The 19200-nt window shown below is 40.7% G+C and overlaps 1 protein-coding gene across 1 annotated transcript in view; it reads left to right on the plus strand.

Annotated features, from left to right (window-relative positions):
* Positions 1-19200, plus strand: part of cdkal1 (CDK5 regulatory subunit associated protein 1-like 1) — a 216951-nt gene that overhangs the window by 77665 nt on the left and 120086 nt on the right. Inside the window, exons 7-8 of the mRNA XM_084026002.1 lie at positions 3173-3293; positions 19081-19184. Coding sequence (XP_083882128.1) covers positions 3173-3293; positions 19081-19184 — 225 coding nt within the window. The remainder of the gene's footprint in view (positions 1-3172; positions 3294-19080; positions 19185-19200) is intronic.

A 19200-nucleotide genomic window follows, 5' to 3' on the forward strand; every position in this document is an offset into this window, starting at 1 on the left:
TCTTTTATCTTTTAGAAACGGTTTAGATTTAGTGTGTGTGTGTGTGTGTGTGTGTGTGTGGGTGTGTGTGTGTGTGTGTGAGACAGAAATAGGGCAGGAAAGGTTCGACAGGGTAATGTATTTACTTAGCTACAGATCAGAGGTTATATAGCATCCATATAACCTCTGATTTTTATTCACGAGGATAAACAATCTGTTTGATTGTATAAATGATGAACAAACAAAGCATGAGTACAAACACATGGCTGAATTGAAAGAGACAGGAAATGAAGAACCGGAAGGACTTACATTTTAAGTCATCTGAAGGTTTTCTGAACATCGTCTTTTAATGCTCACTGGCCTCCGATCTGAAAGTGACAAAAGCTTGCCGTAGTCGAACTTCAAAGCCTCATATATGGGACTTTAAAGTGATGCTCTTTTGAGATGTTGGCATTGAGGTACAGTGTAGAATTCCTAAGTAATGCATTTGATCTGAGACATTTCCCACCAGAATTTATTTAACTGACACGTAGCAAGAAACGGAACAGTTTTTTCAAGGACATTCCTACATATCTAATAATCTGTCGGTATACTGAGGGGATAAATGACAAGCATTACGCCCTTCCTGTCCTCCCCATCTTCCACCTTTGTCCCTTCTTTCCCCCATCCCCCGATCCTGCCTGCTGCTTTACAATCAAACTGGGGAGCACAACAAGACCCACCACTTATGAGACATCAGACACAGGTCAACAGGTCAATCTTTTAGCTCCCTACCTCTCTGATCCAACCATCCATCTGGCTATCCTATACATCTTTCATCTGTGATGTATTTTTTTTTTCTATCATCATCCAGCCGTCCATTCATCTACCTTTCCATCCATCTATCCTTTCCTTCCCTCCCTCCTTTTCTCTAGCATGTTGTAATGGGCCGTTATGAGTGGATAGAAGGATTTATGTCGTTTTGTATTTATGAAGGAGAGAAAAGAACAAAGGAGAGCGATATTGGAAAAACACAGGAGGGAACAGAGGAGGGCAGTCAGTCACTATAAAATGTGGTATATAGGGTAGGGTGATGTGTGTCTCTGTGCGGGGTTGCCCATCACAGCAGTTGGCCTCGCTAAACTCTGTAATTGAGATGACAAATAGGGCAGCATTCTTCGGTTTTCTTCGGGAACTTAGATATTTTATGTCATGCTTCCCATTCATGGTCCCCTAGGCCCTGAAATTGAATTTGGCTTTGGGTTCATTCCTGGAATGATTCCATGCTAGTCGTGAGATTATTCCTTGAGTCTTGGCTGGCAGTCACATTGAAAGGGGACTTGTGCAGTTTTTAGGGACCAGAAAAGAATGACAATTTCCAAGTTTTATAAGAAGGGACAGTCTCGTAATTTGTAAACAAAGCATCTGGAAATCCAGCGCCACACTGGTAATTGCTTTCTCCTGACAAGTATTGTGTATGCAATTAGGTGCAAGTGACTGTTTCCTTCAGCTAAAACAATCAGAAACAGATGTATATTGTCAACAATCTAGAAAAAATGTGAATTTCAAAGAATTTACCACATGCCTACATTTACCAAAATGTTATTTACCGTGTGGCTTTGTTTCAGCCAGTGAAGCTACACATCTCCAAAATGTGAATTGTCCATTGTTGAACCCCATGTTTAGGCTCATGCACTTTGGATAGTTGATTGCTTTGCTCAACTTTCTCTCCTATGTAGTACACTAGTTGAAGGCGCTTCTGATAACATGTTTATAGCAGCAGGTGCAGCAGCAGGAGCAGGTGGGAATGTCAAACTTAGATGTTCAAGAGGGTATAAATGTATGGATGAATTGATCAATCAGTCAACAGATGGAGCGATGGTTACGGAGGGAAGAATATTGGTGCATGCATGCATTTTAAATCCATGTTTCATGACCAAAGGTGGAAACACTGATTGATAGCTAGCTAGAAGAAAGTATGGCTGAATGTGCTTTAAGTCCCAGCTGTTTTTCACGAGGGAAGTTTTCTAATTTCCTAGCTTGTACTGGGATATTACGACCAGTCACGCCTCACCGATTGGCTCTTTGTCCTCCACTGGGGCAGATTGTCATTTTTATCTACCAATTGATAGCTATGCTTCCTGCCCTGAGCCCACCCTCCCAGGAGACCCATGTAAAGCGGATGAAAACAGGAAGACAATTCCATCCCTCAACGCCTCCATCTCACACAGCCTCAAGCTGGTAGCCTATTAGATGGCTGGAGAGGAGGAGAGACTACTGCATCCCATTTGTGAACACCAACGTCTGGACATCCCTTGCTATTAGCTATTTGACGCTGCTGTGGATTTTCATTTTCTTCTGTAACACAGTGCAATATCTACTAAGTGATACTAGTTTTAGAGTAGCCCGGCCTAACCCGCATGTTTCTACCTCGATTAACTGGGTAATATCAGTGGAGTTTACTTTGTCATGTTCTTGCCTCTTCCCAATCTTCCCAATGTCAATCTACTTTTATTTGTATTCATGAACCATGTCAATAATCCTCTCTAGCTGTTGTTGGGCAGAGTAATTCAGATTTTTGCAATTTAAACGGGGCAGCTAGTATATTTAACGTCTACATCTTTAACAGGCCAATGCCTACATCCGTGCAGCCATCCACACGTAGTGCAACAAGTAAACTACAGAGAAAATGTGACTATGATAAGCCCCTTTTACACTGCCTTTTCGTTGCGGGAGTATTTTTTTCATTGTAAAATGTACTGAGATGGAAAGGGATGTCAGAATCGTTACGACCTCCTTGTGAATGCAGCGAGCCGGGGAGCCGGAACAGAAGGTGGCGTTTTGAAGACGTGTTACATGCGCGACACCACCGCAAGATTTAAAAAGCTCATAATGTTGAATGGAAAAACATGGAACACCATTGTTTGCATCAACATGCTGTATATGATGCGCAGCAACTTTGCTTGGGCTTGAAATGTCATGTAGATGTGCATGACGAGCAAAAGTTCACCTTTCATTGTTGTTTTGGTGCACTAGAGCTAAATCATATTACCGACGCCTATTTACTACGCCACACAGCGCTAACGTTGTACATGTCACATCCTCTCTGGTTCCTCTGTGAACGGAAGACACAGATGTGGCTTTCTTCAGTGACTATGTTAATTTGTCTGTCTGAGAAGGAATGTGTATTGAAGGGATGTTTTTTTTTTTTAAGGCCACTCAGTTCGTCTGTTGGGTCAGAAGAAAGATGGAGGCCGGAGGCTGGGAGGAGCTAGACTGGACCTGCCCAAGATCAGGAAGAACCCTCTCATTGAAATCATCTCCATTAACACTGGGTAGGAAACAGACACACAAACGGAGACACCGCTCATAAAATATTCAGTTTTAACTGTTAATTCAATTTCACTGTCTCCCTGCCATTCCAGTTTATGGTGTGTGTGCTGGTCTCTCTCTCTCTCTCTCTCTCTCTCTCTCCCTCTCTCTCTCTCTCTCTCTCTCTCTCTCTGTGTACAAGCACTTAAACAGAAGCCCTCTGTGCTTCTAATTTTATCAATTTCACATGGTTTGCTCGGGGGGGGGGGGGGGGGTGTAGTGCTATTTATTCTTCAAATGCAAATGTAATAGAAAACCCAACAGGTAGACCTTTTGTCTCAGCTTCCATTTGACTCGTGAAACAAGGTAAAATAACTTATCACATACAGTTACTTACGTAAACCACCTTCCTTTTGTCAGCTTTTCCCATCATAGCTGTGATGTCAGGTCTTTGTTGTTTAGCCTGTTAGGTTGCTGGCAGTGCGCTTGTTTGAGTGTACTTCTGTTATTTCTGGTTTTGTGATATTTTACCATAAACAATAATGTTTAACAAACAGTCAAATCGGATTCTGTAGTGTAGATGGATAACTAAATGTATGTGTTGTAGGTAAATACTGAAATATATGGACAGATGGATGGATAGGTAGATGAACTTGACCAAGTTCATGTGTGCAGATGCACGGACACTCACACCGACACCCACATGTACAGCCGCATTTTTATGGGCTAATTTCATGTTGTTTACAGATGTGTGCGTCTCTACCATCCCATGTGCAGTATTCTCAGTGGGCTAGTTAAAAAGGGTTACGACAGACTAATTTCACTGTGCTGGACCTCCACTGATGATGATCCATCAATCATCCTCCTGCACGTCTTTAATGTCTGTACACTAATGGCTTGGCTCACAAAGCGAGGAAGTAAATAACTCGTAGACATCACACTAGTGTTCTACGGCATTAGAGCTTTCTTGGTTTGAATTATATTCTTTTGTTGACACACAATTTGGTCAAGGCGTAAGCTGTTGCTAATCATCATCTCCAAGTTCGAGACATTACAACATCTATTTATTTGAGCATGCTGTATGAACATCTGTTGCCGTCGGTTTGGGGGTTTCAACATTTAACTTGTTTTTGAACCTTCCTGGCTAATTGCCTCTTGTCCATGTAACATAGTGATTAACCAACGAGAAGGCTGACATATTATTTAATTTCACTGTTTTAGTACTAGAGTACCCCCCCGTGACCCTAAAATACAGGATAAGCGGTAGAAAATGGATGGATGGATGGATAGTACTAGAGTAGGGCTTTTAGGGATTTTTATGGTTATTTTGGGTTTGCTAGTGATGCAGTAGGTTCATTATGACATTGTCTGGTGATAACAAAACCATGCTTCACAGTATCTATTATTTTCTAAACTCATTCTATAAAATATCTCAGTATTCTCAGTAAGTTCAAAGACTCATTCTTTCAAAATCCAGCTAGTGCTTCCCTAACAGTCTGTGTCCTAGATCAGTGACTAAAGCCTCTTAGACGACCCTACATGTAATACGCTAGGAAAAACTGGAAATCCAACTGGTTCACTAATCATTTTTCAGATGGAGTAGCACTTCTGATTAGCACCAAATGATCAACTGTAAAACATTTCCTAGAATGGCCACCAGTCTTATATGATTGGTTTATTGCTGGCTGGTGCTGTTGTTATAAATGGCTACAACACATGCAGGCATACTGTTTGTTTCTCTCTCACCACCTCGGTGTGTCATTTTGATAATTGTTGGTAAATGGAATTCAGTCGCGCTCGGTTCCCCTTCCCTCTGTGTTTTGATCATTATCGAATCACAACAGAGTGATTATTTGTCTTACTTGCTTGTGTACCTTATGTCTTAGTGTGTGTGTTTTTTTGTGGGCCTTCCAGCCTGGATGTGTCCAGTTTTATGTGTACAGATGTCAGTCCCTCGTCAGCCTCCCCCCTAGCAGGGGGTCGTGGATCTGCTCCAAATGAACTCGCTGTTGTTTTTCAAAAGGGTCAGGCTGGCTACAAATAAATCCCTTTGTTTTTACTCTTTTCACTGGCAGTCGCTTTGGAGGCCGAGGGATAACACACATGTTGACTGGGTGAAGCTGCTGTTCACAAATCTCTTGCAAAGGACTCTAGTGTTACTGGAAATCCGAGCTTAATGTGTTGGTCAGTCATGGTGTCACTAATTTGACATATTTTCTCTTAGTGTGTGTGTGTGTGTGTGTGTGTGTGTGTGTGCACTAATGGAAATGAAGAGAATGAGCTCTTTATCTGTTTTTAGATAATCTGTTTTAAATATTCCTCTGAGGTAGTAGTGACATCATTGGTGACATTTGTCAACTGCAGAAACAGAGAGACCTTTGTTTGACACAGACACACACACACACACACACACACACACACACACACACACATGCACAACATCAGTTGCACTCGCTCTCCAGACTGCCTCTGCGTCAGAAGAGACCATTTGTGACTTTTACTTTGTAGTGTGTGTGTGGCCCTTAATGTCTCTCGTTGCTGGTTAGTCTTTTCTTGTGAACATGTGGGATACATTCCTTTGTTTTCTAACCAAATGTCAAGTCAATGTCATGCTGGGGTGCTTCCACAGGTTATTTGCACATCCTTGAAAAGCATTGAAGCTCAAATGATTTAAGGGGCATCAAATATTAACATCATTTAAATACAGTTAACTTATACTTTTTCTCTCTATATAGTGATAAAACATGGTAAATGTATAGACATTAGAGTATTTTTGCATGCTGGTGTGAGCATTTAGAAGTACAACCCGTATAGTCTTTTTCTTGCTTGAGCATTATTAATGCTTTTTTAAATGAGGTATGTCATCAAGCATGTTGCTGATTTCAGTGATATTCATTCTAGTAGATCCACAACAAGCAGAATAGAATTTAAATTCAAAACGTTTTAAACGTACAGAAAAAAAACCTCAAACCAAACCTTTTCTCTTTGTTTATAAACTGTGGTCATCCCAACATTCATATTCTTGAATAAAACCCATTTACTCATTTCAAATGACTCTGCACACATTAAGTTCATTCTGCATCTGACAGATGAACCATTGTTTCACCCCCTTCACTTTATTAGTTCAAATCCTAACAACAGCCTGGTGTAGAGTTTCACCTGGGACTACCTATGAAAATTTAATTTCATGTTGAAATTGATTCACAATATTGGTTTCATTAAGTTGCATATTAATTTAATCTGAACCTATTAAATCCAAATTAGATAGGCTTTTTTCCCTCACCCAGTTAATTTTATCCCCATCAGAAATGAATTTGGCATAGTCCAGCTCGTCCTCAGATGCCCTCTGGCTTTATATTAAAGGAACAATGGCAGGTTTCTCCTGGGCCATTAGGACAGTTATTTTGAGTCATCTTTACTTGACACATTAATGAGCAAAATCCCAGATTTTTTTCTTTGAAGGCTCAGGAAAAAATGCGCATCTTGCACCAATGTTATTATTACAAATATCGATTGTCAGCAACTTTGTTCCAATGTTTTGTTTGTTTTGGGGATTTCAGTTTGATGAATGAATTTTCTCGCAGACACAGTAAGTGTTACATAAATATTATGAATGCCAAGGACAATTATTGTATAATTGTTGATTCAGATATAAACAACATGTATTGCGTGTACTAATCAAATTTAGCAGTGTCTGTGATCGTTTGCTGCCTTCCATTCAATGAAAATCAATCTATTTAAAATGTATCACTTTTATAATCACGATTGTTGAACAGACCATGAAATATCGTAAAATCAATCCAATCTCAAACATTTTTGAGTAAAAATTCCACCAGCCTTTCATTTGCAACACCATGAATAGACATCCAAACAGCATAATAACTCCATCCTTCCAGGGACCTTGAATACCGGGAAAGTTAACAGGCCTCTGAAGGCGAATAGACAGAAAATGTACTATAATCAAACAATCAATCACTGCCAAGGTTTTAGGCCGTATAAAGTTAAGATTGATTTTCTACAGCTGTTGATGAAGGTAAGCCTCTGAAGTTTGGCTTTGCCACAATGGTGGTGTATGTGTATATTGAATGGCCAATGAGAACGGTGAAGCAGTCGAAGGAATAGTTGTCGATGAAAAGAGAACATGAGAGAAATGCTGGAAATGCACACACTAGTGGTGTTTTTCAACTTGGCATTGAATCAGTCGTTTCCTCTAGCCACTCGTGGCCCTCATGTTGACTCCAGCAGCTGAATTTGGGCTTGTGCTTTTTAATTGGCTTATGTTCCAGTAGCCAGCGTTTAGTTTTGGATTGTTTCTCGTGTTGTTTCTTCCATAGCTTCTTTATGCAAACTGATAACCCTGAGGGCATAGTTCATTTTTTATACAGCCTCAGACTGGAAAAAAGATTTCACTCTGCTCTGTTTCGTGTCCCAGTTTTTGTGCGGTTGATACGTTGGGGAAGCTGGTGTGTGTGTGTGTGTGTGTGTTTTGCCCCAGGCTACACTAACGGTCCCTTCTTGCTCTATGTATATCTGTGTGTGTGTGTGTGTGTGTGTGTGTGTGTGTGTGTGTGTGTGTGTGTGTGTGTGTGTGTGTGTGTGTGTGTGTGTGTGTGTGTGTGTGTGTGTGTGTGTGTTGTCAATGACAGTAAAAGCCCCTTTGTGAACAAGTTGAATCGTGATGCTGCAGCATCATAAACAAGGAATTTACAGCTAGTCAGAATGGTTCATTAAACTCGTGTGTGTGTTTGTTGCTGTTTGTGTGAACCAATGCCATTAGACTCCAGGCATTTAAAGAAAGCCCTTTGTTCCACAGTTACAGCTCATTTCATTTCATTATCTGTCTCTTCCCTGTTCTCTATTTAGTTACATTTTTGCCGGTCATAATCTCCGTTATTGTTATTGCAATGTGCTTAAAGTCAGATGTTAATGATCCTCCGCTCTAACCCCAAACTAATAACCAGCTTCATCATTCGTGTCCTCCAGGCTGGCAGGTAGACGGGATGACACAGAGGGAATAGGCACTGGAAGTCGTCTTCTTGTGGTTTGCGAGTGCTCTCGAACAGGAATGAGACATTGCTGGCAGGCTGTCTGTTGCTTTGATGTTTGTTTGCTGCATTGGCAGATATATATAGTTAGAAGTTAAATTAATGATGTGGAGACCTGTGCTGCTGTGAAACTGTGTAAATATTACACCATAATGGCTTAACGCAAATATTTTCGATGTATCATTCCCAAACGGTTTCCATCGGAATCTGTGTTCTTATTTTTATTAACCTTTTTATGATACTATGAAAATATTTTTGCTTCTTTTTGGTTAATGTTTTCCTCAGCCGCCCATCTCTTGCACATCATTCTCCTTCAAATGCTTTCAGGGTTAAACTGAGGACAGGCTGACAAATAGAGACGCTGCCATCTCTTGAATAAAAGAAAACATTGAACGATTTAATACATAATTTCAACAGTCCTGTTTTTTTTTTTTTTTACTGGAGGGTGGAGATGTCTTACTGTTTGAGTTACTGGCCTCACCTATCCAGGGAGTATAAAAGATAACCTTGGGGCCCATACAGTATCTTATCCTCTTTCTTTTGTTCAGCTGCTTCTATTCAATTCCGCTGTTTCCCTTTTTTCACCTTCCGACACTAATAGTAACATATTTATCTGCTTCACGGAAAGCTAATTTAATCTGGCCATTAAGCCATGTTGAATAATGCACGATGCCATTGTTGGGTTTTTTGAAAAGATATTAAATACCTTTTTTAAAAATTACTTTTTGTGTCATTTGCTGTTCTATTAATTTCTGTGCCCGGCTAAAATCAAAAATGATTTGAATAGGCACGGGCTCATTTCTCACAGACCTTTATCCCTTGCCAAATCCTTGATTTCTATAATCACTAATAATCAGCGTCGCAAAAATAAACACAAGCGTGCATACAAGCTATCTAAACAAAGCCGATAGAGTCCGAGTGAAAAATGTCTGCCTGCTGATGTGTTAGCATGCTTTTTAAATATGTTTGTATTAGCCGATAGGGCCCCAGTTTGTTAGCTGCCTGTTTCCTGTGATTTGTGTCTGGCTGCCAAAACTTCCCCGTCCACTCTCTCCACACTGGAATAATAGCTCTTATCAACCTCTGTGCTGACCTTTTACATAGACGTGTGTTAACCATTGTGACCAGAGCTTGAGCCAGCTGAGAGAGGCAGTACATATGAGGTCGCAGACGGCCAAAGTTAGAACTCGCCTGTGAAGCCACAAACACATCAGTAACGTCCCGCATGCCAGCGCTGCACTCGCTACCTTAATGAAGAGGTTGGGAGAACAGTGTTTTATGACTCCTGTACCTGACCTGATGTGTCCCTAAGTGACATGGCAGGGCCAAAATTAATGTCCGGATTCTTAAGAGGCTAAATGCAGACAGTAATGAGGTATTTCATTGATTTTAGGTCAGATGCTTCCTTTATTGGCTTTCAGCAGTAATGCTCCTGTAACAGGAGAGGAGTTGAGGACACTGTGTGTTTTTTGGCCATGTTTTTCCACTTTTATGAAGTCTTTTGAAACGGTGTGAAGGCAGCTCCAGAGAGACGATACAGCTTTTATACATATTGAATTGTTCCATTACCCCCCCCCCCCCCCATCCTCTTTTAAAGTATTTATTTCTTACACAGTAAAATGCACTTTAGATGCTTTAAAATCAGATGTTATAAGTGAATTCCTCCTGTGAGGTAACCAAAAATGTGTTTACTAACAGAGAGGGTTGGAGACAACTGATCCACAGTGTTTGTTTTTCTTTTGGTTCATCAAAATATCTTTTCTTTTCTTGAAGGGACATCAGGAATCTCCTCACGATACCACATCTGTTTCTTCTGCGACTGTTGGATCCAGCCGACTTTACACTTAATATCGTTGTTCACTCCTAGCTTTGCTTGTATTGACTATTATCATACTGGGATTCTTTCATGCTTTTCAGCACACGAGTTACCGTCTCCATCACCTGATAGTTGCACTTCACTTACTCAATCTCAATCAGAAATGAATTCGGCATAGCCCAGCTCGTCCACTGCTGGATTCTTGTCTTAGCCCTCTTAGCAACCATTTCTGTTTGGAGATCCGTTGAACTCGGCACATTGTTTTTGATGGCAGGGGCCTTGAAGTGGTGGAGGTAAACAAAGACACCCTTTATAATAAAGAATTAAAGAATTTTGCAATAAAAAAAGTCTCTGCTTGAAAGAGAAAGGGGAGTGTGGTACAGCGACGCAGGGAGAAACGGGTGGAGATGGGAAGTCATTAGCAGAATTAAAACCTAATTGAATCAGGCCTGTGTGCTCTTTTGTAATTTGAATTTCTCTGGCCTATGAGGACGAGGAGACAGTTTTTGCCTGAGTTGCTACAAAGAGACACACAAGGAGTCTCTTTTTTCCCCCTCTTTCTCTCTCTCACACACACACACACACACACACACACACACACACACACACACACACACACACACACACACACACACACTTTACCCAACAATCAAAGTAGGTATGTCTGCTCTGACTTGAGACTTCCTTTCAGACTGGAATATCACCACCACTTGGCTTCATGCGATATCAGATCATCTGTCCATATCGCTCCCTCAACTTAAAAGCAATTACATAAGCCGCGTTACACTGCTCTACTTGACTGCATTTTCATTTTATTGATCATTGGCCAATGATCTCATCTTTTCTGTCCTGTGTTGTTTTTTTCTTCCTGAGGAGAAGAAGTGAAAATGAATCTTGTGAAGCACCAACAAAAGTGCTGATGTGCTTCAGAAAAGTAGAGTTACAGAGGAGTGAAGGGTGTTTACACAAAGGTTTCTGATCACGTACATATGTGTGTAGGATTGTGGGAATGCATGGACGCACACTATACCCACAATCCCTTTTGATTTAGCACTTTAGCACACATACAAACGCACACACCTCCACAAAGAAATTCCCATTTTTCTATTTCATTGCTGACACACATGATCATATGCAGGCATGCCCCCCACCACACACACACACACACACACACACACACACACACACACACACACACACACACACACACACACACACACACACACACCTCTTCTTGCTATGTACCGTGATGGCCTTTCTTGCTGTTTATCAACCAATGTATGGGTAGTTTTCAGCTCCACTGGTCTGAACATATTATTCCATTTCCCTCTTCCCCACTGCTTAACACACAAATGCATGCCTGAGACACACACACACACACACACACACACACACACACACACACACACACACACACACACACACACACACACACACACACACACACATCCACTCTTCTTCCTACTCACTCACCAGGAGAGACTTTGCTCCCCACAGTAAATCCAAAAGATTGATGTGTCTCCTTGGACAAAATGAGATTGTGTGTCATTACAAGGCATTACACTACAGAACCCCTGAGTAACTGAATTAGCCCCAGTGTGTCACAAGCAAACACAGTTTACACACACACACACACACACAAATGCACACACACGTGTCCTTCCAAGAGGCAGTCGTGGAGACAGAAACATCAACCCAGAGATGAGCTTGTATTTCGATGACTCAAGCATGGAGCTTGTCCTTCTGTCTATAGGAATGTTTTACACATGCAGCACAGTCAAATCATTTGGGGCGACGTCACATTGTTGTGTTGTATTGTTGCCAGTGCATTGGATTTTAACAGGAAACGCTGGCACTTACGTCGGACCCTCTTGACTTTATTGATCTCAGGGTTTTTACCTTGACAATCAATTACATGATGTGTGTTGGAGCTAAATAACAAGCTGCAATATAATGTCTTCTACGACTAAGTGTGCGTTTACCAACTGCTAGTGAAGTGCTAGCTGAACAACAGCACAACCTCCCACTAGAGTTGTTCCGATTCCAATACCAGGATCGGAAATGCCTCCGATACTGCCGAAAATGCTGGCATCGGTATCGGCGAGTACTGGAGTCCAGGCACCGATCCGATACCACGTAATTTATTAGAAATAGGAATTTATTTACTGGCTAGCTCCTTTAGCTTTGACACAGTTCTTCGCCGCTCTTAAAACGGTTGCACTGTATCTAGCAATATGGTGGCTACACTTTATTTGTTTTAATAATTATTCCTATATTTATTTAGTTAAGTTGCTGTTGCACTACTGTTTTATACTGTTCTATTTAAAATAAATGGCCTCCAGTTGCTTTATTCATTCATGTTTTACAAAGGCCTTATACAATGATCATATCACAGTCATACAGGCGTAGTATGATCTTTTTCTATTCTTTTTTTTTTAAACATGTTAGTATCGGTATGGGTACTCTGTATCGGCCGATACCCACAGCACAAGGATTGGAATAGGTATCCGATACCCACAGCACAAGGATCGGAATAGGTATCACAAGTGTTACACAGGTTTGTAGTGTTTTGGTGCTTGCGTAGGAACAGTTACAGTCGGTCACGCCCACATAGGGGTGTCGGTGACTGTCCCGTAAAACCCAGTCAAGAATCATGGAGTAATGGGTGACATCCATAAAACGGAACTGTTTCAATGGAATGGATATTTGCATCAGATCCTCATTTCTAACCACTAGGTGGTGGTGTAGGGTTTCTAATTACTACTACTTCGACTACTACAATAAACGTAGTGGTGTGATTGTATGCGCCAACGGATTTAAAAGTATTGCGATATATAGGTTGTATTGCGATTTTACCTTAAATATTGCAATATTATTTATAGGTCATATCGCCCAGCCATACTTGAATAATGTCACGATTATCAGCCGTCATTTTTTCCCGTTATGATGTTCTGCGAGGCCCAACTGCAGCCATCTTCACTATGCTTCAGTCAATAAGGCAACATCATCATTATAAGCAATAATTTAATTAATTAATTTAATAATAAAGAAAGGAAAAAAGAGAACATTGTAGTAGTGCTGCCCCTGGTGGCTCTGCTGCTCAGTTGTCATGGCTAGCCAAAGTGCTAGCAGCTGCTGGCTTTGCAGTGTGCAACCAATGAGATGACAGCTTACTGTACGGTGATGCCACTGTGAATATCATACTACATTCTTGGCAGTGGCACGTACTGCTCTCTGGCACATGCTAGTCAGACCTATGTGACACCTTGCCACTGCGCTTATTATGTGTAGAGCCATGTATTCGATCAACCCTGTGAAGAGGTACTCAGTCAATGATATAGTACCCAACAAACCTATTAACCCTAGACCTCATTAACCCTTAAATTAATGTATTTAATACCTGCAGATACCCTTTCCACCTACTTGGCCAGTGCTCCAGTCAGTCACAAGTCAAAGGCGTGGTTTATTCAGTTGCATGCGTCACTCAGTCTTGCGGTGACTTCAGTTGTCTGTCAGTGAATCAGTAATTGGTGAGTGCGTCAGTAAAGTCAGTGTGTCAGTCAAGCAGGTTGAAGGCAACGATTTCAGAGTAAAGTGGACAGAAAAGGCATGCAGGCAGCAATTAGATAGATAATCAGCTGGCTAAGCAGTGAATCAGTTAGCCTGCAAGTCTAACTTAAAAACAGCTCCTGCACCACTTTTATCAGCATGTCTAGTGGTTCACAATAAACAAACATCGCACCATTCTTATGCAGTAACAATGGGCTGAGTGATCTAGTACAAACTGTCTCGAGGTCTGTCTATAGACAAAACAAGAAGTTGGGAAAACACTCACAGTTCCTATGTAGACATGGGCTTGTGGTTCCACACACATACACGTGCTGTATCTAAGGTCAGCATGTGACACATTTTTATATAAAAAAAACACGCAGAGAGACAAAGCTGTTTCAGTGTGCAGCTCTGGGAACGCGACTAAATAACAGAATTCAAGAGGTCACACAAACTGGATTGAACGCTGGGAAGAACCGGCCCCAGCTGCGCCAAGACACGCACTCATACACACACTGGTCTCTTCACAGATGAAAAGAAAAGAAGCACGCACATTTCCACCACTCGCAATAATACAAAAACAATATTATTTGAGATAATGGTGATAGGAATCGTGTGTTTAGCTATTTCTCAGTCTTACCAGAGCTGCTTGTTGGAAGGACAGAACCCAACTCAACAACAGTCGAACCATTTCTCAACTTAAATTCTTGACTAAAAGTCTTCAGATGATCACGTAAAACCCTTTGTTTTGTAGTGGGAATCGGCTTCTCTGTAGTCAATGTGCCATCTCTCATAAATATATTGAAACTCAAAAACCCTCATAACATATTCTGTTTGATTCATCTTCAGTGTTGTGCAGCCAGTCATTGTGTTGGTGGTGTTGTTTTTTATTATTAAAACCAAATCAGTGGGTTTTACTTCAGATTATATAACATCTTTCATTTGCCCAATTTGGGAATGTTGTGTCATCCATCAGGTTATGGCATGACACTCTGGCATGCTCACAGGTATATACATGACGATGTCCCATATCCCCACAATTCATATTCTCATCTAATTACATCGACACAAGGCAGATATATTGATATTATTTCTTCAACACATCATGCATCTTTTCTCTGGTTTCTCACAAAGTTACATTTCTTTTCTGTTTTTCTGTAATGGGTGTAGTAATGGTATTTCTTTACATAACACAAAGAAAGCCAAGCTCCACAATGAGCGATACACACAATTTCATCCCAAATCCTGATTGTGGTTTAAAATTAGAGCCCCTAAGAGATGAGGCATATTGTGTTTATAAAGTTACACAAGCTCATTGGTGAGCATGCAAAGCTCCTATGCAACTTGAATGCAACCATTTATTGGTGTGTATCAAGGGTATATTTAGGGTAAGGTTTAGCTGCCAACCTTTCTCTGAATAACTAATAATCCTCCATTCATTGCTCCTAATTTCTTAACTCCATTGTCTCAGCATTCTTTGTTCCTTGACTTCACATCATTTTGCAACCTCCACTTTGACTTTGAGATGACACAAACAGTAAACGTACAGGCTTGAGGCTTTGTTTCATTCAATAGCAGTTTTAAGACTTTGTTTGCACCCACCTCACCCCACTCCCAGTCTCAACGATAAGTGCGTTGAATAATCGTACTTTACAATTTTCAAAGTGCTCAGATTTTCCCTCACATTTTCAGCTTTGTTTTCATAATTACATCTTTAAGCCTGCACAATACAAAACCCCTTGAACATACACACATTTTTGCGTAAACGCACACATGGCCCAAATTGTTTATGCATTGAGCAGTTTTCTAATTAATGTGGAGAGCCTAAATGCTTATCATTGACAAAACCTTTACTTGCCAAACTATCTCCGGGTCTGTCTGATGTTGCACAAGGGAGGTTTACAAATGTATAGAGGAACCTCAGGGCTTTCCTTTCTTTGTTACCTTTTCAAGGATGCAACCACACAATAGTCTCTCACTCTTATACACACATGCACGCACGCGCAGACACACACACTGGGGAGGTGGCCTCTCTCATTGTAACACATTGATGAACTACACTGTTGTCAGGTACTACTGCTACCTCTGTGGTTTAATTAACTGGGACCAAACAGAAGGCGAAGAGAACAGAAACAAAGGAAGGAAAGGATGGAGGCTTGATAAGGAGAACTATTTTGTTATAATTCTATATAATCTATATATATATATATATATATATATATATATATATATATATCTTTTACACTACAGATGGTGTTGACTGTTTTTGTACTAAACTGCTTAATTTCCATGCCTGAAACAAAATGTAAAAATCACTGTGTAATTTTGGCAAATCTTTTAACTTATTCCTTGTTGCTGGGTGGAATAAACTTTGATTGAATGACAATCGCTGATCTTTCTCGTCTTGTCGTCAGGAAGACGGATCGTAAAGCACTTCAGAATTTAAGTAACTCTAACCCAGCACACCTTGCAACAATACACAGCGAGCAAGAGCGTGCGTGTGCGTGTGTGTGTGTGTGTGTGTGTGTGTGTGTGTGTGTGTGTGTGTGTGTGTGTGTGTGTGTACGTGCGTGCGTGTGTGAGTCAGAGATAGTGACACCACTCCTCTCCTTCAGTCACTGTCAGTCTAACAGTGCTGACTAGTTGTCTCAGTTTGTTTAGGCTGATGGTGAGGTCGAAACTGCTAATACGTTGTTGTGATACTGGACAAATGTTCAGCAGCAGCACACTCACACACATACACATAATTGATGCAAACATGCACACACACACACACACACACACACACACAAGCAGGCCACTGACTGTCTCTTGAGATTAATGTTGGTGTGATCCACTCAGCTGGGCCTGATCACATTAAGATGGATGGACCCCCTGGTGGTGTGTGTGTGTGTGTGTGTGTGTGTGTGTGTGTGTGTGTGTGTGTGTGTGTGTGTGTGTGTGTGTGTGTGTGTGTGTGTGTGTGTGTGTGTGGAGGGGGGGGCACATGCAGGGCCCCATCTGTCTGTGTTTTCTCCACAGCTTGGTCCTGTGACCTAGCTGCCATCCTTAGTGCCCTCAACTCCGATAAGTAATACCCTGAGAGGGTGATATGGATGGGTATATGGATAGATACCTATATTGTCTTTTGTTTATCTCTTTTATCTTTGGTGGCATTACAAAAATGTCCCCGGCATTGTTGTTTGCTTTTCAAAATGATTGTAAAGATACTGCAGGTGTTTCGGTGGGCACTTGAAGTTTGTCGGTCTTTCACAGTCCAGTAAATGCAGTGACGAATGGATCCTCTGCTCAGGAGCAGACTGTGGTAAAACTAAGCATCACCCTGAATGTGATCGTGTAACTGAATGTGAAGCGTTACAAGAAGAGTAGCCCCAACTAACCTTTCTGAGCGATGCATTTTAAATAGAACTTTAAAGGTTGAGTTGTTCATTTGGAAAAACCACAGAGATTTTGACTTTGAACGCATTGCCAAACCGAAAAAATCCCACCCCTTCATTCAGACTGCTGTTCAAAGCCGCTCCCCCAGAACGAAAACGAGTACTCGTGATCGGCAGACTGCACGCAATCAGGAAGTAAGTATTGACAGACAGGCAGGTCGTCCAATTATTTTCTCCGGCCCTAGTTTTTTCAGTCCTGCCAGGACCACAGATGACATTTAAAAAAAAAAGTTTATATCGGAGCATTTAATGTATTCATTCAACATCGGTATGTTAAGAGGATGTCAAGTAACACAACAGAAAGGGTTTCTGAATCGAATTACCTACTCAACCTTTAACACTATTATCCTAAAACGGACTTCATAACATTACCTGCAAACCAGATCGTCTGTCTCAACTCTGTAGTGTCTCGCCTTCTTCTCATAGCATCTTCAAGACTTAATTTAATGTGTACTGGAAGCTTATGAGAAAATAGGATACACTGATGGTCTCTCCATTACAACATTACCCGAGTCAACACTAGAGTTCTGTGTTGTTGGTCTGTTTGTGCCGAGCTTCTTGGGAAGCCCCGTTATGTCTCCATGAATCTGTCAGGGACAGATAAAGGGTTTAGGCCTGTTATCTACAATTGTCTGATTTCATAGTCTCATAGTTGCCTTGCATCACAACATTTAACGGTTATTAACCATTAGTTAGACATTTTAGTCATTGCACTTGAGTGTATAAATCCCACAAAACACAAATGTGAACATTGTCACACTTTTATTTAAGAGAAACTGGGGCTTTTGATCTTTAATCTGTGTCAAAAGCGTGCCTTAATGGTGCTGTGTTAATAGATGATCATGTTGTTTGTCTTGAGAAGTTGGAATGTGGTCCAATATTAGTCACAGTATGGTAAGTTTTGTTGCTTTTAGTGTAAACACCACTTGACATGCTGTATTTTACTTAAAGGAATATATATTATATATAACAAACTACAGTCGTTGCCAGACATTTACGTCAACACTTTGGTAACAATAGTGTATACTTTTAACCCAGTATGACAAATTAGGGGTCAGAAATGAAACCCTAATGGAGTAAATACTAAAAGCCCTATGAACAGTGTCCCGCCTTCTTCTTTTCTGTAGTGATTTACAGACGTTTGAATAAAAGCCCCCTTCATCTTGAACAAAGACTCCCCTAGAGTTTATAACATGCCATGCTTCTGGATCTGGTATAAGGCAGTATTTCTAATGTTTTTTTTTTTCTATTTTAATTTTTTTCTGCTTCATGGTCGTTCTGCCTCCCCTTTCACGGTCAATTTGAATTAAGCTTCTCTACTTTCTGTAAAACAAAACAATGTATTCAGTCTAATCTTTCCACTGCTCGCCTCGGTCTGGGAGACAGCTGTCCACGGTTATTTTGGAGCTAGCTGGAGTCCTTATAAACAGTTTAGGAGAGAAAGGACAGTTTTGACTCCCTGCTTTCTTCTCCAGTGTCTGCTCTATTGGGATTGTGTGCATGAATAGATGTCATCAAAAAAAAAGCAATAAAAGTTTATTCTATCCATCTGTGCACTCACTATGTTCTCCCCAGTCTCTCTTATTTCCACTCTTCAGTTCAGTGAGAATGTGTTTTTTTTTTTATTATATATTATAAATTATTTACACTTTAGATAATCAAAAGCAAATAAATAATCATGTTGTTCAGTTAATCGCCAGACAAGTGCAGTGCAAGAAGTAAACATATTATGAATAACAAAAGTTAAATTAGCTTTTCACTTGTGTATATCTCGCCAGTTGTAGCCACATGTTCACAATATTTGTACATATTGGCCTGTTTGAATGCCTTGGCAGACATATAGTACATTTTCTGTGCTCAATTTATATAGTATATACAATACGTTTAGTATAGTGCTCTCTGTATCCATCCCTGACTGTTTTTTTCTCATCATCCCTCCCTACATGTCTGTTTCTGTGTCTAGGTGTCTGAATGCATGCACCTACTGTAAGACTAAGCATGCCAGAGGAGACCTGGCCAGCTATCCCATCGAGGAGCTAGTGGAGAGAGCCAAGCAGTCTTTCCAGGGTGAGTACATCATCTC

The sequence above is a fragment of the Eutrigla gurnardus genome, assembly GCF_963514095.1.
Source record: "Eutrigla gurnardus genome assembly, chromosome: 14".
Classification (NCBI taxonomy): domain Eukaryota; kingdom Metazoa; phylum Chordata; class Actinopteri; order Perciformes; family Triglidae; genus Eutrigla; species Eutrigla gurnardus.